The 26,818-nt window shown below is 41.8% G+C and overlaps 1 protein-coding gene across 16 annotated transcripts in view; it reads left to right on the top strand.

Moving 5' to 3' along the window:
* The window catches only part of ABLIM1 (actin binding LIM protein 1), a gene marked incomplete at its 5' end in the record, with an annotated part of 334,066 nt that overhangs the window by 267,807 nt on the left and 39,441 nt on the right, over positions 1–26,818 (top strand). For 8 of the 16 annotated variants that reach the window (XM_082407804.1, XM_082407813.1, XM_082407811.1 and 5 more), the window contains 3 exons: positions 12,306–12,393; positions 15,811–15,869; positions 18,801–18,884. In XM_082407804.1, coding sequence (XP_082263930.1) covers positions 12,306–12,393; positions 15,811–15,869; positions 18,801–18,884 — 231 coding nt within the window. Of the gene's footprint in view, positions 1–12,305; positions 12,394–15,810; positions 15,870–18,800; positions 18,885–22,119; positions 22,168–26,818 lie in introns of all 16 variants that reach the window. The other 8 variants (XM_082407810.1, XM_082407808.1, XM_082407807.1 and 5 more) reach the window with 2 other exon arrangements.

The following is a 26,818-nucleotide window of genomic DNA, read 5'->3' as shown; positions in this document are numbered from 1 at the left end:
GATGTAGTATAATTACACAAAGGAATACTATGGAATCATGAGACGTGGTGAAGTACAAGTACACACAGAATCATGAATAATTCTCACGGTGTTGAGTAAGAGAGGCCAGACATATCTGCTTCCTATTATGTAAACTTCAAAGACAGGTAAAAGTTAGAAGTCAGCATAGTGATTAGAAATCAATGACTGGAAGAGGACATGAAGGGGCTTCTGGGTACAGATAATGTTCTCTTACTCGGTTTGGGTGCTAGCTACAAGTTGTGTTGCATTTATGACAATTCATTAAACTAGAAATTTATGACTTGTGCATTTTTTCCAGTGTATGTTCTACTTCAGTAAAGAAGTTTACTTAAAAGAAAAAAAAATTAAGGTGTACCTCTTTCCTACTCCAAAGAAAGGAAAAAAAAAAGTGCATTCAGGACTTCCTGCCTACCTTGTAAGGGAGAACATTGTGATATAATATGTAAAATGCATGGCATTTTTTGTGACAAAGAAAAGAAAAAAAGCCAAATTGTAGAACAGACTGTAACAACAATTACCTTGGTCAGGGAATACCAAGTCTAGCTAACACTCAAGGAAATTCAACCTCAAATCCTTGAGTCCCTGGTTACCCTCTAAACTATGTTGTATTCCTTAATAACTTATCGGAAGAGACTAATGAGATGATGTTATCCATGCTACTTAATCAGTTCCTGGTTTCAAGGAAGTACATTTAATACCTATGAGACATGACATGACTTAATTGGATTTGAAAATGACAGGCAGGCTGGAGCTGCCAGGGCTGCTTTACAAGGATTTAGGGTCACATTTTCTTTCCCATACCACGCAGACCACCTATGTCAAGAAATAACATTTGGGAGAGTTGTTTTTAAAGGACTTGGTGTTATTTCTAGTGGTTTTGGTTTTTTGTTTTGTTTTATAACATTTGATCACACCGTTTGAGTAGTTGGGTGTGGGAGGGATCGTGAAAGTAAAATTTTTGTTAAGGTCTTAAAACATCGTCTAGTCTTCCTTGAGCCTTAGCAAACTGTAAAATGTGAAGACCTTAATAAATAAACCTTTATTTGTATTCTTTAAAAAAAAAAAAAAAGGAAGTTGAAAGATGATACTGTAAAGTCATAGGAAATACACCTTTTTAGGGCAGATCCCAGCAAGGGTCTCCCCTCATGAACGGAGCTGCTGAGGGTAGGGAGGCTGGGGGACCTGGTGCTTCTGAGTACAGTCTGGAGTTGGACAGACTGGGGTTTAGATCACAGTTCCATTCCTTGCTAACTGAGTAACCTTGGGTGATTTCTTGATGTCCCTAAGCTTTAATTTCCTCATCTGTTAAATGGACATAATACCCCTATCACAGGGTTGTAGGGAGAGTCAGATGGAATATGGTTTGTGAGGTGCTTAGCGTAGTATCTGGAAACAGGTAAATACTGAAATGACAGCTGGGGCACAGAAGTTCATCCTTTAGTTCTCTTTTGGCCATAATTGTGCAGGAAATGGTTGCTCAGCATCTGGAGATTTGGGGATAAGGGCTTCTGTTGGCCTGTTAATTTACCCGACATTTCTAGAGAACTTGCTCCATGGAAAGCAAGAGAGATCCTAGAGCTATGATGACACATGTGTGGCCCACGTCTTTAAAGGGATGTATAATCTAACGTGAACGAGAGGGAGCAAGCTCACCTGCACTTACTGGTACCAGATACTTACTTTGGTATGAACTGAACTTGCCTTTGGTTATTTAATTTTCATAACAATCCTATGTGGCAGGTTTTCTTATGCCAGTTTTTACAGTTGAAGAAATAAGTCCAGAAAAGTGCCCAAGGCCACACCATTTGCAAGGTCAGAATGCAGACCCTGGGTTCTCTTGATTCCAAAGCCCATCTCTTTCTACTCCATGTTGGACAGTGGGATGGGGCAGACAGCCCAGGCATAATGTAACTGAAAGTGGGGTCCGGCTGCTCGCCTCTCAAAAGCCAATAAAGAGCCCAGGTTGGTGGAGAGGAAAGTTTGTTTTATTTTGGATGCTGGCAACCGGGGAGGGTGGACACCTGTCCAAAGGCCAACTCTGTGTCAGGCTCTGACAGTCATCTTGGAATTGGTCATCGGTGGTCAACCAGCATCATCTTGATTGTTTCAGGTACAGTTAATCTTCAGTTTCAGGTTCCGTTCGTTTCCATTTCTTTGAGGCCAGTTCTCGGAATTGTGGCAGCTTATGCCATGGCTACAGCCTGGTCATCATGTAGTTCATTTCTTCCACCTGGCGGGTGTTTCAGTATCTGTAAGACAGCTCGCAGGATATGGCTCAGAATTTTGTCTATAGCCCTTAAGGAGGATCTAAAGGTCCTTGACTATGTTTAATGACTAAACTATTATTATTTGGTCTCCTTTGACTGTTTTCCTTTGTTTCTGCATTTTCTCACTTCTCTGATTAAACTTATTCTTTGACTAAAGTTTTTCCACAGACAAAAGGCAGGCTGAGGACATGAGAGGGCAAGGACCATATCGTCCTTCTCCATTTCAATAACGTTAGAGGCAAAGTTAAATGTGTGGGACAGCCCAAGCCCAGAGCTGTGGGAACACCAGAGAGGAGAGGTTAGTTTCAAATGCAGATATCCGTGCATTTCAGATTTACGTTTTGCCTTCAGTGTAGTTATTTGCTCTGCCTTGAAATTTGGCAAACTATTCAAAATACATGTTAACAGAACTTCTCAATCATTTTGGCCATCTTTTTATATCATACAGGATATTTCTATTTATTTTTCTAGTTGCCTGAGATTTCTGAAACAAGAGAAGTATTGTATCCATGATGTGGTGATATCAGTACAAGAGAATCGAACTTGTGTCCGAAGACCTGGGATGTTTCCTAGTTCTGACACTTAGCTGTGTGACCTTGGTTTTGGTGCAGCAAGTCACTTGGCTTCTGAGCCTCGGTTTGATCACCATAAAACATGAAGGATGATGTCACCTGCTTCAAAAGTTCAGATAAAACTCCAATTAAATATTGTGCATGAAAGCACACAGCCAAAGAACCAGCCTGAGAGATTCCCAGTAGCGACACTAAGGTTAATGGCGTAGCCCAGGTTTTCGTTTCAGTGTCTCATGTGGTCCCCAGCAAGTTACTTAATCTCTCTGCAGCTCCATTTCTCTTGTTGTACAAGAGAATAGTGATTCCTCTGAAGAAAGAGAAATACTGATTAGATTAGCAAATTAGGCAATTATTTTCTAATCCCTTTGAAAATGTTCAAGTCTTTAGACAACTGCTAACAGTACAATATTGCACACATATATCTAGCTTTCTATATATGCAGGTATATTTTGTTCTGCAAAAAAAAAAAAAATCTTTATTTTTCAACAGCTTTCCAAAGGAATCTGGACCCCCCCCAAAAGGAATGAATGCATGCACGCCCTGATGTGTCCTTGTGAACAGTGCACAGGAAAGTTTCTCTTGTCTTCCAGTCAGGTCTTTCCCCCACTCCCTACTGTTTTCTTTCTTTCTTTTTTTTAATTGTCCTGTCTCTTTATTAAAGAATAGTTTATGTACCATAAAATACAGTTTATTTTTATTACATTTAAACAGTTGTGCAGCCATCACCACAATGCAGTTTTACAACTTTTCCATCACCTCATTTTGACTTTGCAGTCAACCCTGCTCCCAATCTTATTCCCATCCCCATTTCCAGCAACCACCAATCTACTTTGTATCTCTTTCCTTTTGCCTTTTCTAGAAATTTCATAGAAATGGAATCAATATGTAGTCTTTCGTGTCTGGCTTCTTTCACTTAACATCATGTTGTTGAGGGTCATCTATGTTGTATGTAGCAGCAGTTTGTTCCTTTTATTTAAAAGCAGTAGCTTTGCAGTATTGCATTATTTGAATGTTCCACATTTTGTTTATCTGTTCACTAGCTGAGAGTCATTTGGATTATTTCCAGTTTGGGGCTATTTTTGGAGAACACTGCTGTGAACTTTTGCGTATAAGTCTTTGAGTGGACATAAGTTACCATTTCTTTTAGTTCGAAACCTAGGAGTGGAAGTGTGCTGGGTTGCATGGTATATTTATGTTCAACTTTTTGAGAAACTGCTAAAGAGGTTTCCAAAGTAGCTATACCACTCTCCTATTGCCATATAAATTTTAGGATTGGCTTGTCAATGTACAAATAATCTGACTGGGATTTTGGTAAAGATTACACTGACTCTATTGATCAATTTAAAGAGACCAGTTAGGTCTTTCAGGAATGCACATATCTACAGATAATGTTTATCTAGCACTGTTAAACTGCAAAGACTGCTTAAAAGTTTTTGCACTTCCTTCCTTGGAAGGAGATGAGATAGCAGTAACCATCTGCCAAAAGCCAGTGTGCAGTTACACCGGGGTGTTGCAGCCTTTTTTATTCTTTTATATTTTGAGCTGGTCAGAGGGAACCAGAGCGCTGGAATGCCATTGCGTATTTCTCTCTGCACCGTTTTGTGCATCTTCTCTGGGGAAGACCAGCCGCCGCCCCTCCCCCTGATGTTTGGAGCAGGGGCCGCAGTTGGGGCTATATAGTCGGTGAGGTGGCAGGGCTGCAGGATGTTTGCTCTTCTCTGTGCAGACTAGCTGTGCACAGACTTGTGGGGAGCCCTGTGGGCTTTGTGCAAGCTGCCTGGGCAGACTGATTTATTCACCTTTGCCCAGGATCCAAACTTTGGGCCAAGGCGCACCCTCATGACCCTGCCTAAACAGGATGCTGCATCAGGGAAAAAAAAGCCTCCCGGAACAGGGGAGTGGTAGCTTCGGGATCAAGCTGGTCCAGTTGCACTGGAAACCTCTCCCACTTCAGGGGAAAAAAACAACAAATGCAGAAAAGGCTGAGTCAGCCCTCACACCGCCTTTCTACAGGAGCAAAACGGGAACTAGCGTGATTCTGCCTCTCCCTCCCCACCCATGCACCTGCCACATCCTTGTTACTCCCTTTGGCTTCCTCATCTACTGTCAGGTTTCCCCAGTTCACAATGATCTGCATGGACTTAGGTCAGTGCTTACAAAATAAAACAAAAGAAGCTTATTTCTGGGCCCCACCCCAGGGCCATTGAACCCATGTTTAAAAGGCTCTTGGGTGTTGCTTATGTGCAGAAAAGTTAGAAAACCCCTGACCTAGGTCAACACACTAACCTCCAAGTGTTTGCATGTCCTGAGTCTGAAAGCACCATCAACCAGACCCATGTTTGCGGGAGTCTCAGGGACAGAAATGCAATTTGTTTACTCCTCTGGGTATTCTGAGCACCATCTCTGAATCAAGTTAGATTTTTAAAATGAGACTGCAAACCTAGACCTTGATAGTTTAACTTCCCCTGTGAGAATGATTTCATTCAACGACCTTTCAGTGCTACATACACCCTCAGTTTTTCTCAAGGGTCTGTGTAAGAAACAACTACTTGGACATTTCCAGCCATCGTCGAAATTAGTGTGGAAGTTGTTTTGCTGCTCCAGAACTGAGGTCTCCCTATGAGAATTCCTTCGGTGCTTTTTGGAGGCAGTTTACGCAAGAGGAGGCCTGGAGTCAGGTGACCTGGACTCACAACCCAGCTCTGCTTTTTGGAAGCATTGAGAGCTTTGGAGAATTTGTTCACTTTGAGCTTTCAGTTTTTGCTTGCAGAACAAGACTGTAAAATAGCACCTACCTCACAGGACTGTGTGAGAGCCATCACTCAGAGCCCTTGGTACCATGCCTGGAAAAGAGCAAGACCCTATTGAACCTCAGCCTGCAGTGACTGTTACTAACTTAGAATCAGGAAACCTTGCCTCTCTAGTGACAATTGTATGTGACCATTTTTTTTCACACAGTGAGACTTTCGTGGCCCATTTTCCCTTTTGTCCTCATCTACTGAGAAGCTCAGATCCCAACAAACATGTTTGCCTGAGTGTGGAGCCTTTTGATTTTTTTTTTCCTCTAAGGTTTTTGTTCCATTGTTTTCAGGTCACAGCCTTCTCTGATAAGCATCTGGAAGTCTTTTTTGGAAGGAGGCGTGGCATAAGCTATAAATTGCTGAAGGCTGACCTCAAGGGCCATGTTTCATATCTCCTGGGCAGTATCAGGAGTAAAGCACTCCAAGAGAAAAGGGGTAAAGAGAAACTGAAAAGGGCAGTTAGCCATTCCGGAGCTAAGCAGATTATCTGTCCAAGGACGGGGTCTATAATTACAGTTCTGTTTTCTACTCCCAGTGGCCTGTTACATTGGCACAGGGCTTAGGGCGTCAGAACTCCTCCTGGCTGTCAGACACTATGGAGTCTTTGGTTAAATTCCATTCCCTGCCATCAAGAATGTCCTTTCTCTACCGAGATTACTTTTCTGTTAACACTGCCATGTGAGCTTGTAGAGGGACGGGATTTCACACAGAATCATAGAATTTTACAGCAGGATGGGACTTGAAATTGTCTAGTCCAGCCCTTCACTTTTTACAGAGGAGGGTCCTGGGCCTTGGAGAGGGTAAGTAGTGACATAATTGAGGTCCCATGAGTAAGAAATAAAGAAATAATACCCCAGTCTCCTGATTCTGAATCTTGTAACCCTTTCCCTGCACCCCGTGTCCACAAGGAGTTCAGGGCTCCTTTCTCCTGCTTTATAGCAGGTGGTATTTCCCCAGATGGTATTCTCGCCTGTATGATAAAGTTTACACTTCAAGTTAGAGATTAACTAAATAGGAATAATAACCACAGAAGTGTGACTTAATCAGCACCATTAAAGGCAAGTGATTTTTAGCACTTTGAATGTGTATGCAGGTGCTTTTATAAAACTCAACTAAATAAACAAATTGTTTATGGTCTATAGAGTTTAATGCCAGCCAGAATGTGGACTTTTTAACGTGTGCATTTTGAATATGTGAAAATAAGTAAGGTTGTAATTTTTTAAATAGCAGCGTACAAAGATGGACGGGAAATGGTAATGACAGGGCTGTAGTGAGCCCCAGAGGTACATCTGGCCTCTCGGGCTGAGGCAGAGCTGGTGTTCCAGGGTGTGGGCCTGGGGACAGGTACCCGGTAACCACTGCTTACGAAGTCACCTGTCACAACAAAGCCCACGGTGCTTCAAAAGTTTGCAATCAGGGGACTTCCCTGGTGGCACAGTAGATAAGAATCTGCCTGTCAATGCAGGGGACAAGGGTTCGATCCCTGGTCTGGGAAGATCCCACATGCCACAGAGCAACTAAGCCCATGTGCCACAACTGCTGAGCCTGTGCTCTAGAGCCCACGAGCCACAACTATTGAAGTTAGTTGACCTCGCGCCTAGAGCCCATGCTCTGCAACAAAGAGAAGCCACCACAATGAGAAGCCCGCACACCACAACAAAGAGTAGCCCCCCGCTTGCTGCAACTAGAGAAAGCCCGCGTGCAGCAACGAAGACCCAAAGCAGCCAAAAATAAATAAAATTAAATCTTTAAAAAAAAAAAAAAAAGTTTGTAATCAATAGCCTCCTCTCCACAGTGAATTGTGTGTTCCTCATCTGTTCGTAGGTGGACGCTGTTTAGTCTCATTTTGCTCATGATCTGAAATACTTTTCCTTCTTCTAAAAATGACTCTAATTTAAATGCTTTGGATTCAGCTACATCCAGTTTTTTTGGTTAGTTTGCATATAACCCCGTCTGTGTTCAGCTCTGTTACCTTTGCTGACCCTGTGCACAGGGCTTGTCTGTGAACCATCACGGGTGCCTGTGTTAAGAAGAAGTGAAACAGAGACGGGGTGGCTCACACATGCAAAGGAGGGGCTCCCCTATCCTGAGCGCATGGCCCTGTGCCCCCCGCCCCCCAGGCCTGCACTGCTGCACAAACAGGAAGACTTTTAAACGGCTGTGCAACTGTCCTTTGATTCTGGCTCACTGTATCTCTTGACATGTTCAGCATCATGGGATGAGGCAAGTGCACAGGTCAAGACCGATGCCCCTGGCGTTATGCTGGCGCTGTTTCTCAGCAGTGGTTTTGCTCATGACTTACAGAGCAGAGCCCTGCCACAGGAGCGCTTGACAAATCTTCCGTCCATCTTGTATGACAGCTCGTGTAACACAGTTACTCTCCTTTGCCTGTCCTTGGGAAAGGGCGGCAGCATCCAGAGAGCCTTTTGTCATCATCCCAAACCGCGCTAACAAGCCTTTCTGTGGATGGCCCTAGAACCATCTCTGTGCAAAGGATTATTATGTTGTTATTCCTACTATTGTACGCAGTACATCACAACATTTTCAAAATGTCATTTGATCATTCACCCTAGCATCCCTGTGAGGTAGGTGCAGCGCTGGGGTACTGTATGGGTATTAGTTATGGTACTAGTTAGGAACATGTGCTCTAGAGCCAGACTACCTGGGTTTGCAGCCTGGCCCTACCACTTTCTAGCTGTGTGACCAGGAACAAGTTTACTAAATCTCTCCAAGCCTCAGCTTCCTCATCTATAAACTAGGGAATAATAACCTTAGGAGGTTATTGTGAAACAAATGACTGAATGTTTATGAAGTATGTAGAACAGTGACTGACACAGAATAATCGTAAAAATGTTCACTTTTATTGTTATTGTCACCATCAACTTCATCATCTCTACTTTGCAGTAGAGTTTCCAAGAGTTTGTGATTTGCCCAAGATCACATTGGGTGTTATGACTCCAAGAGACAATGGACTTTTTTCTTCTTAGTCTTTATTTCCTTATTACACAGTAACATAAAAATGAATTCTTGTAAAAGATCAAAGCAATACAGAAACATATAAAGGAAATTGGTAGGTTCCCACCCTGCTCCTTCCTCTTTCCCCACAAGGAATCACAGAAGACTAACTGGTGTGCATTCTCCCTACCTTCTCTCCATGCAGGGCACACATATAAAATCAATATACATATATATATATACATATGTGTGTCCTCTCCAGAATAAATAATAGTAACAGTGCCTGACTTACAGGACTGGATGTTGGGGGGCAGAGGGTGAGGGCAGGCAATATACTAGCCCTCTCATCAGCTCCATGAGTTAAGTGCTATTATTCTACCCATTTTACAGCTGTGGAAGTGAAGGTTAGGGAGATTGTCACCTTTACAGGACCACATAGTGCTGAAACTGGATTTGAATCCAGTCAGACTTACCCCAGTATCTCCACACTTTTGACTACTACTATATGTGGCCATATCACAGGCATTATTTTTCCACTTGATTTTTTTCTCTTAGTAGTATTTGTTTGAACTCTTTCCATATAAATACATATACGTTTACTTCTTTCTTTTAATGGCTACATGAGTCAATATTTTATTTCACTACTTTCTTATTTAGGTTGCTTCTGTTTCCTTGTTCTTTGCTGTTATAAATGATTCAAAACTGAATACCCTTAATACATACACTTTTGGGCACATGTGTGAGAATTTCTGTAGAATGGCTTTTACAAGTGGAATTGTTCATCAGGGAGTAATATGTACGTACACATTAAATTTCAATAAATATTGCTTTCCAAAAAGAATTTTGCTCACCAACAGTGTGTGAGAATGCCTGTTTCCTCACATTAGTCTTCTTCTTATCTTTGCCAATTTGTTGAAGAAAAACACTCTTTTTCTAAATTGTGCTTCCCTGATTCCTGGTGGGGTTGAGCTAATTATTTGGGGGGTTATCTACCTTTCCTCTGGAAATTGCCTTTTGCCCATATTGCCATTTAGTTTTCATTGTAGATGCTCTTTATAAATTCTGGGTAATAATCTTTTCTCTGAAATGCATGACCAGATGTTTTATCCCTGTCTGTAACTTTGTTTTATGTCTAGAGATTGTGTGTGCATGTGTGTATGTGTGCAGGCTCACGTACACAGTCAATACTTATCTTTATTGTTTCTAGGCTTTGCCTTGCTTAGGAAAGCCTTCCCGAGTTTGTTAAAACAGTCTCCTTCATATTCTTCTAATATTTCTATGATTTTGTTTCAACTTTTAACTTTGTACCTCTCTAGAATTTGTTTTTGTGTAGGTTGTGAGTTAGGAATCTAGATTTAACTTTTTCTAAGTGAAAAACTCATTGTTCTCACCGTTAATTGAATAACCCATTTCTTTCAACTCATTTGAAACACCACCTTTATCATAATTTTCTTGTTGTATCTATGGCTGGGCACCTGGTTCCTCTCTTCTGTCCCACTGATTTATCTTCTATCCCTGCACCAATATTAGAACACTTTAATTATTTTAGCCTTAGAATAACTTTTTATTTGGGAAGGGAAAAACCCCTTTCACTGCCACTCTCTTTTCCAAAGCAGTTTTTATATTTTTGTGCAATTTTTCTTCCATGTGAACTTTTAAAATCAGCTTGTCAAGTTCTATAAAAGAAACTCCTGTGTGTATTTTGACTGAGAATATATTGCATTAATAGGTTCATTTTGGATAATTTGGCATCTTTACTATATTTAGTTTTCCCATCCGCAAGTACCATATGTCTCTAAGTCTTTCATGCCCATCAGTTAAGATCCTTATGTAGATCTTTCATCGAAGGGTTTATTTGTTGCTATATTACCAATAGGGGCCTGTTTTCCCATCACCTGGACTTAATTTGTATTACTAGTGAATAGGAAAACTATTGGTTTTTATATATTAATTTTTTATCTAGCTACTTAACTGAACTCTTTTATTAGTGACCTTTATACTGATTTCTTTTTCTTGATCTATCACATAGGTTAGGACTAAAACCATAAAGAAAAACGCTGGTGAAAGTATACATCTCTGCCTTGTTCTTATCTTTAATTAGAATGCTTCTAATATTGCACCACTAAATATGGTAGATACACTTTATCAGCCTGAAGAAATTTCTTTCTATTTCTAGCTTACTGAGGGCGTGTGCTTTTCACTGCAGACTACACCAGATTCCCGTCAAGGGGCCTTAATTCTGTCCCCTACATTTTCCTTGAGAATTCAGAGATTGTCCAAATGCCTGGGACCTCCCAGCATTGATATCCCAGCTGACCCAACACAGTTTAGAAATGAGTAATATTTTCTCTTCCTCCTTTCACTCACATTGGACCCTGGATGGCTGAAGAGAAAGGGCTACTTTGTGTGAACATTTCCTATACTCCCCTCACATGCCCCCCCCCACCCATCCTACACCCCCCCCACCCCCCTGCCGAAAAAATAAATAAATAATGCTGTGTGGATAAGAGCAAAATTCCACTTCTGGAATTTTCTGGCAGGCACCACTGAAAAGATTTCATTCCTGGCTTCTACTTGTAAATAACTTCCATTTTTTTTCCACTGGGTTATCTTGAGTAGCTGACCACCATCTCACACTCTAGTAGCTAATTGGTTTCATAGTTTCTACAGGAGGGTGTGAGAAAGGAATCACTACCTGACCTCTGATTTCCTGTTGAGATTTCACGCAGGCACAGGGTGAAGCCACTTCTAACTCTGGGCTCTCAGCAATGCCTTGTGCACAGTTAATGCAAAAGAAATGTTTTTATGGTCGATTGATGAAATGATTTAATTGCAGAGTACATATGATAATTTTTGGGTGGCGAGACTTTTTGCTAAGATGTAGACGAAAGGATTTTGCTTTGTCGGGCATGCATTTGGAGCATGACTCTAATGGGACTTGGCACCTGTCTACAGATTTGTCCCTGTGTCCAGTGACATTTTGCTTTGGGGAAGTCAACACCCACTGTGGTGGCATCTGTCATATTTAAGAATGTGAAATGCTCAGGAATAATGCAGAGCCACCTCAGTAACATGCCTTCTTCAGAAAACAATTAAAATGAGACTTTGGCAAAAGATTGTTATAAGCAGCAGAGAAGAGAGTTGGGGCTCCTTCTAAGATAAAAAGCAGCGGATGATGTTTTTACTATGGTTTTTCTCATGTTGATGTAAGCTGGGTAGATTATATTATTTTCAGACTGTTTAGCTAGGAAAGCAAGAACCTGCTAAATAGGATCCTTTCTTTTTATTGCTTTAGTACAAACCAACACTGGCCTCCAACATCAATTTGGCTGTTAATGTTTTTGAGGTGGGCTTGTTTGGGAAATGGAGTGGGCTCATCTCAGGCACATGCTGTATAACTGGCAACCATCCAGGAGAGCCCAAGCTGAGAGACAACTGGATGCCAGAAACCCCAAGAGGCAAGGCAACCTCACATGGCAGGCACAAGTAGCTGGTCTTTGAGCCCCTCCCAGATCCAGTGGGATCAGCTTCAGCTTCTAGGGCTGTTGGTATAGGAAGTTCGGTCAATTGGACAATTATTTTTCCTGCCTTAGCTTCTTCTCTTTTCCTCCAGATTCCCACATCCAGAAAAGAGGCTGGGAGCAGTGACCAGTAATAGACTAAAATATTTCCTACCTCTTCTCTTGCAGGCAGGTGACAAACATTACCACCCTAGCTGTGCACGATGCAGCAGATGCAACCAGATGTTCACAGAAGGAGAGGAAATGTATCTTCAAGGTAAGGTGGACTCAAGAATCCAGTTAAGTTCTCCCCACCTGGGGAAAGAAAACCTTGCTATGTTTGTTTTTAGAGAAGGAGGCATTTCGTTAGCTGCAGGGCTACAATGTAGCCAAATGTTACCTCATCAGTTAGTATTAATCAGCCAAGCAATTGACATCCTGGCAGTGAGCCTCTGAGACTGTTAACAGAGCCGGTGTGTTGCTTCTGGATGAATGAATTGGACTTGATGTTTGCTGCTATGGAGGTTAGGCAAGAGTGAAAATCAGCTCCCCCTCCTCCCACCCCTCCTCCCACCCAGCCCCCAGGAATATGCTTGGGAAACAAAAGATCAAAAGAGGAAAAGCATTTCTAGAAATGTTACACATTGGATGGCTACTTTGTCTCTTCTCACTTCACTGTCCTGGGGGAAGAAGGATTTTGGGGGGCCTCCCAGGCTGCTCTTATCCAGGCTTTCAGGAAGAAGAAAATCTCATATTTGGTGGATTGCATCACAGATGTACTTCATCCCATCCCAAAGAGGACATAGCTGTCATGGTGTAAGAGAGAGGGACAGAGAGTGAGAGAACACACCCAAAGTCCCTGACAGAGAAATTAAGAAGTTTCTGGTGCCAAGGAAGGGCTCATTACCAGAGGGCCATTCAATTTTTTTTTTTTTAATGAAAATAATTTTGAGAAATTTTCCCAGTGTACAGCTATGATTAGCTTTTGTCTCCTCTAAAATTCTGAAGCTTCTCAGAGAGCTTTAGGGGAGGATTCTCCTCCAGTCAAACAGCACCATCGTGCAAGCATTTTACTATTTTTAGCGGGAAAAAGAGTCATTAAATAGACAAGGGCTTATCAGTAAAATTAGCAAGAACCACAAGAGCTGTTGCTTATTCAGTTTCGCTAATTACTGGGTCTCATCGGCCTTTACATGTCATTTCTTCATGTCTCTCTGCATGTAACACTATGTGTAGTTTTAATGAATGGTTTGCTTTGCTCTCAATTTTTGTTTTTATGCAACTAAGAAAAGTCTCTGGAAACGATTCTTGAGTATTAGAGCAAAGCTTTGGCTACTCTCCCCTTAAAAATGCTAGCTAGATGAGAAATTGACAACCCAAACGTCCTTTTAGCTTTAGAAGGATCTCTCTGAAAAATTTTGATTAAAAATCTCACTGAATTTTCAAGGGCCCAATAAGGACAAGTGAGAGGCACCAAATCCGTGGTCTCACGTGTGCTTTATATGACGCATTTCCCCTGAGGACAGGCTGTGATTCCATGAAAGCAATAGGCAGGTGTCGGTTTATATTTTCAGCATGGAGCAGATTTATTCTTCAGTTGGTCTCCAGGCTCTGTTTTAGATCTGAGTGTGTCAATTACAGCACTCACAATCAAAGTCCCAAGAGTGCATGTCACCCCTGTGTCTGCTGAGAACCGAGACTCAGGGTTCTGTCTGGGTGCAGCTCCGCACGTTCACATGGTTCTGGAAGCTGAATAGAGAGGGTGATTTCAGGCTGTGCATGAGTGCAGCACATTCATACTACAAATAAACAACTCTGTTAGTTTGGGCTACATTCAGAATTGGGGGATTGTTGTAAATCTCTCCTGGAGCTGGGCTTCTGTGTTCTTTGCCTGCCCTCTTGGCATATCCTTGAAGAATGAGCAGTTTCATCTTCCCCAGCATCCGATGTTCTCTCTGGCTCACATTCCCTATGTGTCTGACCTCTGGAGAACAGTGTGACACCGTGTGCACACCCGGGATTCTGGGCCAGGACGCCCGCTCAGTAGAACCTCCACAGCGCACGCAGCTCCTGGACCCGGCCCTGATCCCCGGCCCTTGGCTCTCCATATTAAGACGATTTCCTGTGCTTCGTAGCCAGCTTCAGAGTAAATGCTAGTGCTGAATGGACTATGTGTCTGCCTGGTTTTGGTTTGTTTGATTTTTTTTTTTTTTTTTTTTTGGCCCTGGGTTAAGCAAGATAGAAATTACTGCTAAATAGGGATTAAAGTATTATTCTGATATAAAATGTATTTTCCCTGTCATTAATTTAATAGTATTTTTGTTCAGTGGTGTAAAATAATTCGAGAGTTATTTTAATTTGATACTTTTCAAGTCCACACAGATTGCTGCTTGAAGAGAGAAAGATTTCAACAATGAAATGTAGAAAGTCTAATATTCATACTGAGATTCTTATTAAGTTTATATCATTTACTTACTGCTTTCCACTTAGTAACTTTTTCAGATTTTTTTAACTTTTTATTTTATGTTGGAGTGTAGTTGATTAACAGTGTTGTGTTAGTTTCAGGTGTACAACAAAGTGATTCAGTTATACAGATATGTGTATCTATTCTTTTTCAAATTCTTTTCCCAATTAGGTTGTTACAGAGTATTGAGCAGAGTTCCCTGTGCTATACAGTAGGTCCTTGTTGGCTATCCATTTTAAATCTAGCAGTGTGGACATGTCAACCCCAAACTCCCAAACAATCCCTCCCCCACTTCCCTTCCCCCTGGTGGCCATAAGTTCATTCTCTAAGTCTGTGAGTCTTCAACTTAGTAACTTTATTCGCTTAGGTCTTTTTAAGTCCCTCTTCAAGTTCTTCTGCCCATTCCCACATTTGAACATACCCTTATATGAGCATATAAGACTTACATATAGGCCTTAGCCATAAATTACATAGATTGTCTATCTAGGTGTAAAAAAATCACATAGGCAGACATTTGATTCTTATAAGAAAAGAGCTTTTGATTGGATATAAGTGTTTTGCTTAGTTCTTTGGTACTGGTACCATCTAAGAAAGTGCTTTACACTCCTATAAAGTGAGGCATTAACCCAGGAACAGAAAATGACACTTAATTAGTGCCTTCATTTGTTTAAAAGTGAAGACTTTTTGCAGTTAATTCAAAGGTTAAAAGTTAAAGGAAAACTTGTGGATTTGTAATGTAACTTTCAACCTTTCTGCTAGTTAGACTGATTTCCTGTGTCTGTTGGATCAACAAAAAATTCAGTGAGTTTTGCTTCTGGTTATAGACGATCTGGTTTGACTTTATTGCCCTCATCTAAATTGCTTGGTTGTTTTGATGTTATATAAGCATGGCTTATGGCTTATATTTCTGAAATTAAATGCAGCTGTTGCTAAGCACACAGACATTACTTTTAAAGGATAATGATACAGTTTAAAAACAAAAACAAAAACCACCACCCAGTCAAGAACTAAATGTCTCTTTCATCAAGACACTCTTGTGCCCAATTAGTGGTCTCTGTGGTCTAGGATTATGACTGTTATAGAACAGGTTCAGACCAGAGGTGGAAAACTCCCCTGGAGTTTGAACTGTCATGATTCACTTGGGCACAGGGCCACTCTCAGAAGTTCTATCTAATAGGACTGTGGCTGCTTTCCATTTCCTTTATTCTTAGCCATGCATTGTCTTTCCAGGTTCTACCGTTTGGCATCCCGACTGTAAGCAATCCACCAAGACCGAGGAAAAACTGCGGGTAAGGAAGGCAATAGTGCCATGATGCCAGGTGTACTTGCTGGGCACTGTGTTTGTAGTCACTAATTTTGGGGACTGGAGTTTGGGTGAAAGTACTTTTTTATAACTTTTTTTTTTTCCTCTATAGCAGACTAAGTGGAAAGGCCATTTGGCCAAGAAAGGAGGTCCCCTCCTACCTTAAATCAATGGTGGTTTTTGTTCCAAATGCTTGTGTTGGACAAAATAAGCCTTGCCTCATAAGTCAGGTTCTTAGGAAAGCATTCAAGGGAAAAGTCAAACCTTACAGATGTGAACAAATGTTTCATCAAGTTCTAGGTCCAACATCTGGTGACCTCATCACCGGGCTCTTTTTGTACTTTGTCCATAATATCACTCCAACCCAAACTCTGAGGCCATTGCTCAGCTCTTTCTACGTTTGATTGGCCTCTCAAATCCAAATTCACCGAGTGGCCTCCATCTCCAAAAGCTGATGATTTGTCAGATAAAACCTTTGGGGAAAATCATGATGAGCCCAGACGTGTCAATGTAAACAGGTATCCTTGATTGTTTTTGTAACTTAAACCTTAGGTAGCATCAAAATGTTTTTGTAACTCCCTAGAACATGGACCACTCGGGCAAGAGGATAGATTCTCTTTATCTCTCACTTCTTTTATCTTTCTTTCCTTTTTTTTTTTTTTTAACCTCTCACTTCTAAAGCCTTCCCCTGGTCTTACTCAATTCTCAGATCACCTCCAGGTGACAATATTTTATCTGTTTAAAAAGCAAAGAGCTGTACACAGTTGCAAGGCCATGATCATAATCTGTATCTTACTCAGATGCCCCCAGTTTTTCACTTGGGCTGTGAAGTATTCTTCAGAGCAATAATCACACTGGACCCCAGTCTACACTCCCTCAGTTTAGCTACCTTAGTGGTACCCTTGGAAAAACTGGAGGTTGACTAGGCCACCTGGTGCCTCAGGGAAAAGAATGGCCTGAAGTTGTTTTGAAAGCCAGACTCTAGAAGACTCTAGAATGTGGTATCATTTCTTCTTGATCTGCCGTTAGCAGACATTAGGAGCGATGTATGTAATTGCCAGCAGCTGCACAGCTGCTGCATCAATGTGGCCCGATCACTAATGCGTCACTTGGGAAGGGGTGGCTTGGCTTCAGAGAAATGATTATCAGTGAGACCCATTTTTTTTTGGCCTGCCACCCTGGGAATGACAGGTCTTATTTTCATTTTGCAGTATCTTTCCTTTATTCTCAGCGAAGCTCAGGTCTGCCCAGGAGCTTTATTTCCTTTGCTTTTTTTTCTGCTTCAGCTGGCATCTGTAAGATCAGATGGAGATATTTTGCCATTTGCATAACTTGTCCCTTGCCTGTGACCCTGAATAAAAGCAGTTGTCTTAGAATTCAGTTAATGTAATCAGACTTTAAGTGTAGGGGGAAAAAATCACTTTTTCTCAAAATAATTGAATAAAGACCAGACAAACTGGAGAGGAATTTGTCCACCAATATCAGGATGATTTGGTCCCTGTTTCAACAGAGAGTTTCAGCTTGAGCATGCGTACCTAACCCTCCCATCTATCAGTCAGTCAGGCGCACACTGGAACAGTCACCAGACTCTGGGATTTTTGAGGACCCATGGATGCTTTGAAAGCAGGTTATCATTATAAAATATTAAAACATTAAAGATAGTACTTACTGTCACTTTTATCATAAGAATGTAAAATTCACAGCATAGCTTGTGGATGTTGCCCAAAAACCACCCAAGTAGCTAGTGGTTGGCACTATCTTTACAGTGTTGCTTCAGTTTCTTGCATAATCGTTTTTACTTCATCCCTGATGAAGTGTTTTGGGAGGTGAAGAGAGGAATACTAACGTGGCCAGACTGAATGGAATGTGTCTTTTCTGTATAAGGATTGCTTGCATTTGCAGATTGTGTTACTAAAATGATTTTTTTTTAAAAAATCAACACTCTTGATCGCATCTTGACAGAACTCTATGGATAAGATTATGAAAACAACTAGTGAGATACTTCCACTCATTCTGGCCAAGAGGACCTGTTGTTTTTTTCTTCCTTTAGTGAAACTTCCCAGAGAATTCCAAAGCTTTTCTCCTAAAGCCAACATTTACCACTTGGGAGGTCAGCCCAGCCCTCAGCTCACTCACCCAGAAATAAGGAGAATGATGCACCTCCAAGGAAAGAGGTTCTGACGTGCCCCAGGTGGGGTACCGGCTGACGCTGGTGGGATTTAAAAGAGTCTAGATTTTTGAAGAAGGAGTAAATCTTGTGCTCTCTTAAGGGTGTGTCTCCAGATGACAGTCTTGAGCCAGGATTTCCAGGCCGTTTACTGGGTGTCACATCAGTGCAGTTACTATAGCAAAATGAAAATGTTTTAAGACTCTTTTGGCAACCCCACTGAGTAATCCACGTTCTTGGTACTTCAAGAATTTGTGGGGCTTTTGTAATAACAGATTCTTAAGAACATCTCTCAATGGCTTCATTGGCTTCTCACTCTTCACATATCAGAACATTTAAGCCAGAATAAATGGAAAGGAACGATGGTGGGTTGGAACATAGGTAAACATACTGTAACTTGAAGACCAGTTAGGGAATTCCCTGGAGATCCAGTTGTTAGGACTCCGCACTTTCACTGCCAAGCGTGTAGGTTCAATCCCTAGTCGGAGAACTGGATCCTGCAAGCTGCACGGTGCAGCCAAAAAAAAAAAGAAAGAAAGAAAGAAAAAAGACCAGTTGCTATGCTTTTAAACATGGACCCCAAAAATACACACACACACACACACACACACACACACACACACAACTAAAGTGATGTCACTTGTCACTTATCAAATTAGTTTTCCTGAAGGTTTTTTTCTGTTTTTGATAGTGTTTCTGAATCGAGGCTATTTCATTGTTCATTCTTCCCTTTTTCATGTTTCATGGCAGCCACGAAACATCCGTCGTTCTCCATCTGATTTCTTTTATCCCAAAAGTCTGATTCGACGCACAAGATGGTCCCCATCTCTGCAGGTTGGCGCTGTGTCTGGGCTGAGGCTGGGAGCCACTGTCCTGGGCCCCAGGCTTCTGTCGCTTTTCCTCCCCTTGCTGCTTTCCCCACATAACTTCCGGGCTCTTGCAGAGGCAGATGCTTTTTCTCACCCCACGGAGTGCATCTCACATTCTGATTCTGGCTGTTTTCTTCTCTGGACAACGTTTTCATTTAGAGCAGTGGCTAAAGCATTGTCTTCAGTACAGCGAGCACATTGGAAGCTACCCTTTTGGTCCTATGCTCACACGTTTGTTCGTTGAACAAATATTTGCTAAGTACCCAGGTATAGTAAGGAAGAAAAGACAGGTAAATAATTATAAAATGATATAGAAACATATCACAGGATATGGATCGTAAAGATCAAGGAAGTTCAGATGAGGGAAGGGGGTCAAGGGGCGCTTCCTAGGAGAAGAGGTCTTTGAGTTGAGTTATGGAGGCTGAATGGGATTTGAACATGTAGAGATGATGAGAAAGGGGTGGGCCTGGTGAAGAGAGCGTCAGGAGTATGGAGCTGGGGAAATGCAGTGCTTCGGGAGGGAGAGCTTTGGCTCCAGGAAGGAGTAGCGAAGTGGGAAAGGAAACAAATAAGACCAGGCACCAGCTCTGCAAGAGGCTGGGGGATTGACATACACTTTCATTGGCTCTCCCTAAGAATCCCCGTGAAGTAGCTATCCTGATACCCATCTTACAGATGGAGAGACTGAGACCCATCATCGTTAACTAACTTGCCCAGAGTTATCCCAGCGGTAAGTGGAAGAGCTGGGATTGGAACCCAGGTCTCTCTCTGAGCCTATAACTCATGTTCTTTCCCCTGTCCTACAAAGGGAGAGTGAGAGAGAAACCTGGGAAGGCAAAAAGAGGACAACGTGAAATACTGGCGAAGTGTGATAGTGTATAAGGAAGAGATGGTGTTGAAGGGTAGCACCACCTGCCCAGGGCACCCTGCAGGAACGGGGAAGGTCCTCGGCCTGCTCTCCAGATGAGCAGCAAGGCAGGGGAGTACGCTCCCTGCACACACTTGACCTTCTTTCGGAGTCTCTTAGAATCGGTTGAAACCTTGGCCTGTTAAATTACGAGTGACTTTCCACAATCCTATCTTTGTCCAGACGAAACCCATTTGACAACTCAGGGTCGCAACACAGCTCTTTAGTCCAGGCCTTGTGCCTGTGCCTGTTTTCCGTGCCTGCCAGAACTGTACTACAGCCCAGGAGAGTTTTGGTTTGGATCTACTTTTATTAAAACTTCACCTTCTTTCTTTAAAAGATTTGAAAAGTAGTTAGAAGTACAGAGTTTCAGAGTAGAAAGAAACGTTTCAGACATCAACCTGCTAAGTTTCTTCATCTATAGAATGAAGTTAGCCCAAGGCTACGCAGGTCATAAACAGCAAGACTTAACTGCAGACTCCAGGGCTCGAGTGCATCGTGTTGGCCCGTGATGCTGGGTTACATCCAACATGTATACGTCATATAATCTTCGTCTATCTTAAAGCTTTAGCTCCAGTGGCAGGGTTTCACGTACAGCAAACTTATAGGGTCATGAATCCAGAGGAAGAGCCAAAGATCATCCCCACTGCAAGTGAGTGCTCAGAATTAGTACCTACTTGGCAAGAAGTTGCTTTTTCAACAGCTTTTGGGGTTTTCCCTGAAAGTATACTTTATAACTCAGATAGTGTTTTATGTTGGTAGCCTAAGGCTATCACCAAGTGATTCATTTTCATAACTTGAAGAAAAATACCACCAAATGTGATAATTTTTGGTCTTCTCCAGACCGTTAAGTTTAAGAGACATGGAGCATCTTGAGAAGTGGTGGGGAGAGAGAGAGAGGGTGGGGCGAGGGTCTGTCTTGAAAAAAACTTCTCTCTTCCTATCCTGTTGTTCAAAAGGGACATCTGATTCCCATTATCCAGCCTTAAATATCAATGAGGTCAACTGTAGCCCCATCACAGAAAGGTGTAAACAGCTTGGGACCTGGCAGAGAAAACAGGCTATTTGACAAGGTCTTGCTTTACCCATTGGCCATTGAGGAACAGCTCAGGAGAACATTCGAGAAGCCTGAAAACGCCAAAGCAATTCTCAAGCCACCCAGATATTTTGATCTTTTAAATATTGTGGCCTACACAGCAGCTCATTTCACCAGATAATATCAAGCAGCTTTAGTTGTTAGGTAAACTGTACACCTTGCAGGGACATTCAGCACTCCATGCCCCTGAAATAAGCCTTGTTTTATTGTGGAGGAAACTCATTTTATTATTTATATTCTGAAATCTCCCCTTCTTTCCTCTTGCTGAATTATAAGTAAAGAAAATGGTGAAAGCAGAATTACCTAAAAAAAACATATTCTGGTTTTGCTTACTTGGAAGAGTTTTATAGGAATAGCAAATTTTGTCTATAGGTAAAAGTTGGTACTGAGCATTTATAATTCCTGTTGTAATGCATTATAAACAAAGCACACGGTATTCCCAGGACCAAGTTAGTAATATTCTGGAGTGGATCACTTGCTTACATTCTAAAAAGGGGCTTCTGTGTTGTGCCTTTGGAGGCTGAAGTATGAATGGCTGCCATCCAAAATGGGCATGAGTTTTTTTCTTCTGAAACTAACATTCACTATATTATAAAGTATGCACTTGCAAACCCATAATATACCCAACAAATACCATGTGTATATTTCTACAAAGGAGCTAATTAGAGGCTTTAAGTATGTCTAGAACAAGGAAATAATGCTGTTGGTTATTTTTTTATTAACGTTGCTACCATACATACCACTTTGTTCCCAGCTTTCACTCTGTTTGAAAATTTTATTCTTTTTGGTGTGTCTTTACAATTCATCAGAATGTATGGGTGTTAAGATTTATCCTGCAAAGACAGTGGGGACTCTTGGCCATAGTAAAGGCTGATGGCCATTGTGCACCTGGCTCTAGAGAAGGGGATGTGTGCCCGTGAGTCCCTCCTGCTTCCTCACAAACACAAATTTCTTTTTGCAAAAGGAGTTCCTGGGAATTCCCTGGCGGTCCAGTGCTTAGGACTCTGTGCTTTTACTGCCTAGGGTGTGGGTTCAGTCCCTGGTCGGGGAACTAAGATCCCACAAGCCATGCAGCACAGCCAAAAATAAAACAAAAAACAAACAAAAACAAAAAAAGAACCAAAAGGAGTTCCTTTTTTGACTTAGCAGTGAACGTTCAGTATATGCAGATTTTTAAAAGTATTCCTTCTTCTGCAGCTGTTATCACCACCTTGTCTGGTGAACTTCAGCAAAAACCCAAGGCAGGTACTGTCAGCCTTAGCAGCACTTCGTATAAGGTGTCAATCACCTTATATCGGTAGTTGTCCCGTAGGTGTTCGTATGATCTCTCCGCTCTGGGTGCCAGTTGCCTGTAGTTCTCTCCCTTAGAGCATGGCTTTGGATGAATGCAGATTAGATGAACGTAGTTGTTGCACCCCTGCTCCTGCTGAATGGGGGGAGGGCAGGGGCAGCAGAGGGCTCTCCAGCTCTCCCCTTCTAAGAAGGGACCAAGTGTGCATGGTGGCCCGCGATTGGAAATAATCGGAAAATATCACTTCTCTGGTTAATCTCCCGGCAAAGCTCTGGTAAGTGTTTTTCAATGGTGAACATTTAAAGAAAGTTGAGAGCTGGGGTGGAAACATAAAAAGATCTGTTCAATGTAATTTTCATTCTGTGACTACGCCTTCTGCAGGGTAGAACAGGTGGACAAAGTCAAGGCGTAAGGGAAAATATCAAGTGAAAGGTAGAGGGTTTTTTAAAACGTTTCATACAGAAAACAAAAAGACTTGCATTTTCAAGCACCTGCTATTAGTGATCAAATGCCATTTTTTTCTCTTTACTGTTGAAATGAACTACTAGTCAGGTGAGACCTCTCTTTGTTGATTTATTTTTTTCCTTTGAGGAAAATAAAAAGCCTTTTTGAAATCAAAAGTAAGTAGGTGAAGGTGTGCTGGAGAAATAAATGTAGATTTAGACCCCTTCCTCATGAGAGATTGAGGGAGGACAGCCACATACAACTACAAGGTTCTTTCTGAGGGATCCTTGCCTCTTGTTACCAAAATAAGGATTAAATGATTTGCCTAATCTTGTTGGCAAAATACTTTGAAAGATCACAGCCAGTTTATAATCCTTCCTATATCTACCTTGCTCTTTCCACCCTTCCCTCTACCTTTTTATTTTCCTCCAAAGATGGCATCAAAAGAAAGAACTGAATTTTTCCAACTGTGCTTTCAAGTTGTTTTTTTCTGTAAGGCATGAAGGAAAAAGTGATTAAAGGAGAGTAAGTAAATTGCATCTGCTTTAACAGCTTAACCACAGATCCTTGTTGCTTTTTCTCTGTAGAACAGAAGTGGGCATACCTTTGGGGATACAAATTTGAAATTATCTTCATTTATAATATTGGCAAGAGGGTATCCATCATAGCTCTCATAGACAATTCCAGAAACAAAGGCTGTTGGCCCATTTGGGTTCTTGATTTAGTTTGATGAATCACTGTTGTTAACTTGGATATCTGAATAGGTTAAAATAGTAACTTAGGTTAAATAATTGCACATAAGGATCATGTGGAAATGTGGGTCATCTGTAACTTTGTTACAGTTCAAAGAGGTGACACTAGAATCAAGTTAATGATAAAGAAGAAACTGTCAGTGGGATTTGAAAGAGGGAAAACATGTCAGTAAGTTGTTGCTTTTGAGGTTAAGATGAGTTTTAATTTGACTGTGTGGATATGAGCAGCTGTGTTGGAAGACAGCTCTGTGCCTTTTGAAGATGAAGGCCATCAGAGACCTTCAGCAAGTTATGTATTAATTAGAGGGAAAATACAGCTAGAAGAAGAAAAGGGGTACATTATTAATAAACAAGATGGTCATTTAAAATTCAGCATGTTTCTTTTCTTTCTTATTCTAAAATACTTCTCTCAAATTACGTTGGCATTTAGGTCTTAACATTTGGATTTCTTTTGTCATATGATGTAATATTAGGATTTGGCTTTTTTTAATTAACACTTTAAAACACATACAAAAATAAAATTCAACACACTTACAAGTCTAGATGTTTAGAATTGAAAGGTAAAATTCTAAATATTTAAGATTCAAACTCCAAAATTAATAGTCCAGTTTTTAGAAGTAATTTTATGATCTTCTTAAGGGAGAGAGCTCTAACCTCTGCTGGTTGAACAAATACACTTTGGGAGCCATTAGGGAGTGTGGCACAAAGCAGGCATCCCTGTGTACCATTTAAGCTTGGAGCACAGTTCAAGAGGCAGCGAACCAGGAACTATACTGGCAGGTCAGACAGGCCTGTGCAACTCTTTGCCATCTGTCATGGAAGGGCATTAGTAACTAGAGCCAAGACGTAAGCAGGAAGTCACCATCTTGGAAGGATATAGATTCACTCCATGGAGTTCTCAAGAAGGGGAAGGACATTTGTCAGCTCCAGGTGGGGCTGCTGCCCCCATGTGCTGAGATAGTTAACATACGTGCGTTCCAAGGTATGGGAAGGCCTCCAAGGGTGGCAGCTGCAGAGAACTCTAGGGAAGTCTGGTCTGTGGAGCTCACATCTGAAAGGACTAGCCTATCACGAGGAACAAAACAGAGACAGTGCTTCCCTTCACTATTTGAGATGAACTGGCTCAGAACTCCAGTCTAATGTCAGGTGTCTGGAAAATGCTGGGTCTTTGCCATGTGCTGGGCAAGGTGCTTGAAGCTTTATATGTCTTGTCTCATTTATCCCTAGGAACTAGGGGTTGTAAGTACCCTCTCCTCCATTCTATAAGTAGAGAAGTTGAAGCTCAAGGAAGTTAAAAGTAAAACAAAAAAAAATGAGAGAAAGGAAAGAGACTCTCATGTGATGTCACACAACTAGGAGAGCCAGTGTGCGAGCCAAGGTATTTGACTCCGAAACCAGCCATTTAACCCCACTAGATTATACTCTACAGAAGTGTGTTTTATCCCATTATTTCATTTTAAACAGGAAAATAAAGACCATTGTAAGAAAATAGGCAAGCAAGAATAACCCACAAACAAGATGCCTACGGAAGTAAAGTTTACAGTAAGGTTTAGGAGGTCAGAAGGAAGCAAAAGCAAACAGTGGCAAATGCAGTGAAAGAAAGAGCAGATTCTGAACCTCCAAGAGGTACTGTAAGCGTTTCTCCAATACTCTAAGTAGTCTGAAGATGCACGGGGCTGAGTGAGCTCTCTAACAAGAGCCGGGGCGGCAGTGGATTTGGTGAACATTGGCTTGACTTCGCAAACTGACTATGAAACTCTAAAATCTTTATTTTGGAATCACAGACTCCAGGAGAGTTGTATGCGAATTGGAGGTGATTCTGATCTGAACACCTTTGAAGAATCAAATGGGACTTGACAAGAATTCAGATTGTCAGATAACTTAAAACCTTTAGCCCTACAGTATTAACAGGGTAAATGAGTAAGATAAATGCTTCAGAGAAAGCCTGTGCCACTCACAGAATACTCTATCCAGTGAAGAAGGAAAGGAGAGAGACTGAGCTGGGAAAGGTTGGTTCAGCCAAGAGGCCTTTTCCTTCCACGAAGTTCTCCATCCCTGGAAGGGCACCCAGGGCCCCTTTCTGACCTGTGCTCACGTTCTTCCCCAGCTACGTTCCTATCGGCTTGCACAGTACACCAGAGAACAAAACACTTCAGAGCCATCCCCAGGTGCATCATTACAGGAAAGACAGAAAGGATCCCTGGCTCACATTTGACAAAAATTAGGATGAGTAACATGGAAGAGGCCCCAAAGCTCCGTATGCACTTTAGCTATTCACACAGTGTCCTCACTGCTTTTAATGAAAACAGACCTTGTTGTCATAGCAACGCCAGCAACCGAAGATGTTAGACTGTCCTAGGGTGCACCCTCTCCCACCCCACCCTAACACTGAGCTGTTACAGGCTTCTTAGAAGCTTATAAGTGGCAGCAAAAACATTTTCAGTTAGCAGGCACTCTTTTCTGCTAGTTCATCTCAATATTTTTCTTTTACTTTCACCTCATTTATCCCAAAGCTATGTTGATGAGAAATAAATGGCCACACACGCCTTACAACATGGGCAGCAAATTTAGCGCAGGGATTAAGAGCTTGGGCTCTGCCTCTAAGGTGTCTGGTTTCAAATCCTGACACTTGCCTACTTGTGTGTGACTTTTCCCTCATCTATAAAATAATGATATTAGCGGTACCTACTTCCTGGGGTTATTGAGAAGATTAAATGAGAGCATGCCTGGGGAGTGCTTAGCACAGGGCCTGCTACATAGTAAGTGGGCAGTAAATGTTTGCTGCTATTAATATTCTTATGTTGTTACATAAGAGGTTTCATTTTTATATTGAGTTTGGCAAATGTTAGATCCTGGCCACTTGAAGCTGAAGGACTACCTGTAGTTAATGATTATCCCACAGAGATGGTTATTGGCTCAGCTTTCTGAAGGGGTGGCATCTCTTTTTAAAGGAGGGCTGCACTTTGGTGGTGTCACTTCTATAATTTGATTGGGAAATGGGTCCAGGAGTTGGACTTTTTGAGTAGTGTTATTATGTGAATCCTTTCTTTTTCATTATACTCAGATTTGGGGATTTTCTCATATTGAGATATGCCTGTGATGGGAAAATTGTCACTTGAGGAGGAAAGTGCTTGTATGAGGCAGGTCTGGGGGGGCAGGGACGGAAGTGTCGAGCCCGGCACACCTCCATTGTACCCCGTGTGCTTTCTTCTACCCCCTCCACCCTCCTGTCTCAGAGATACCAGGGACACTGGCGAGAGCAACTGACCCCAGCCTTCTAGTGAATTCTTACTCTCAGGGCGAGTATAATCACTGCCTGCTTCTGGTTGGCCAGGCGGGTTTGCTTTCCTTGTTTCAGATGTGAGTTCCATAGTGATGCAACATCCTTGTTTTTAGGAGGGTTTTTTTT

This window comes from Balaenoptera borealis (assembly GCF_965194805.1).
Source record: "Balaenoptera borealis genome assembly, chromosome: 10".
Taxonomy (NCBI): domain Eukaryota; kingdom Metazoa; phylum Chordata; class Mammalia; order Artiodactyla; family Balaenopteridae; genus Balaenoptera; species Balaenoptera borealis.
The sequence above is the reverse complement of the archived record's forward strand: the minus strand, read 5'-3'. Positions and strand labels throughout refer to the sequence as shown.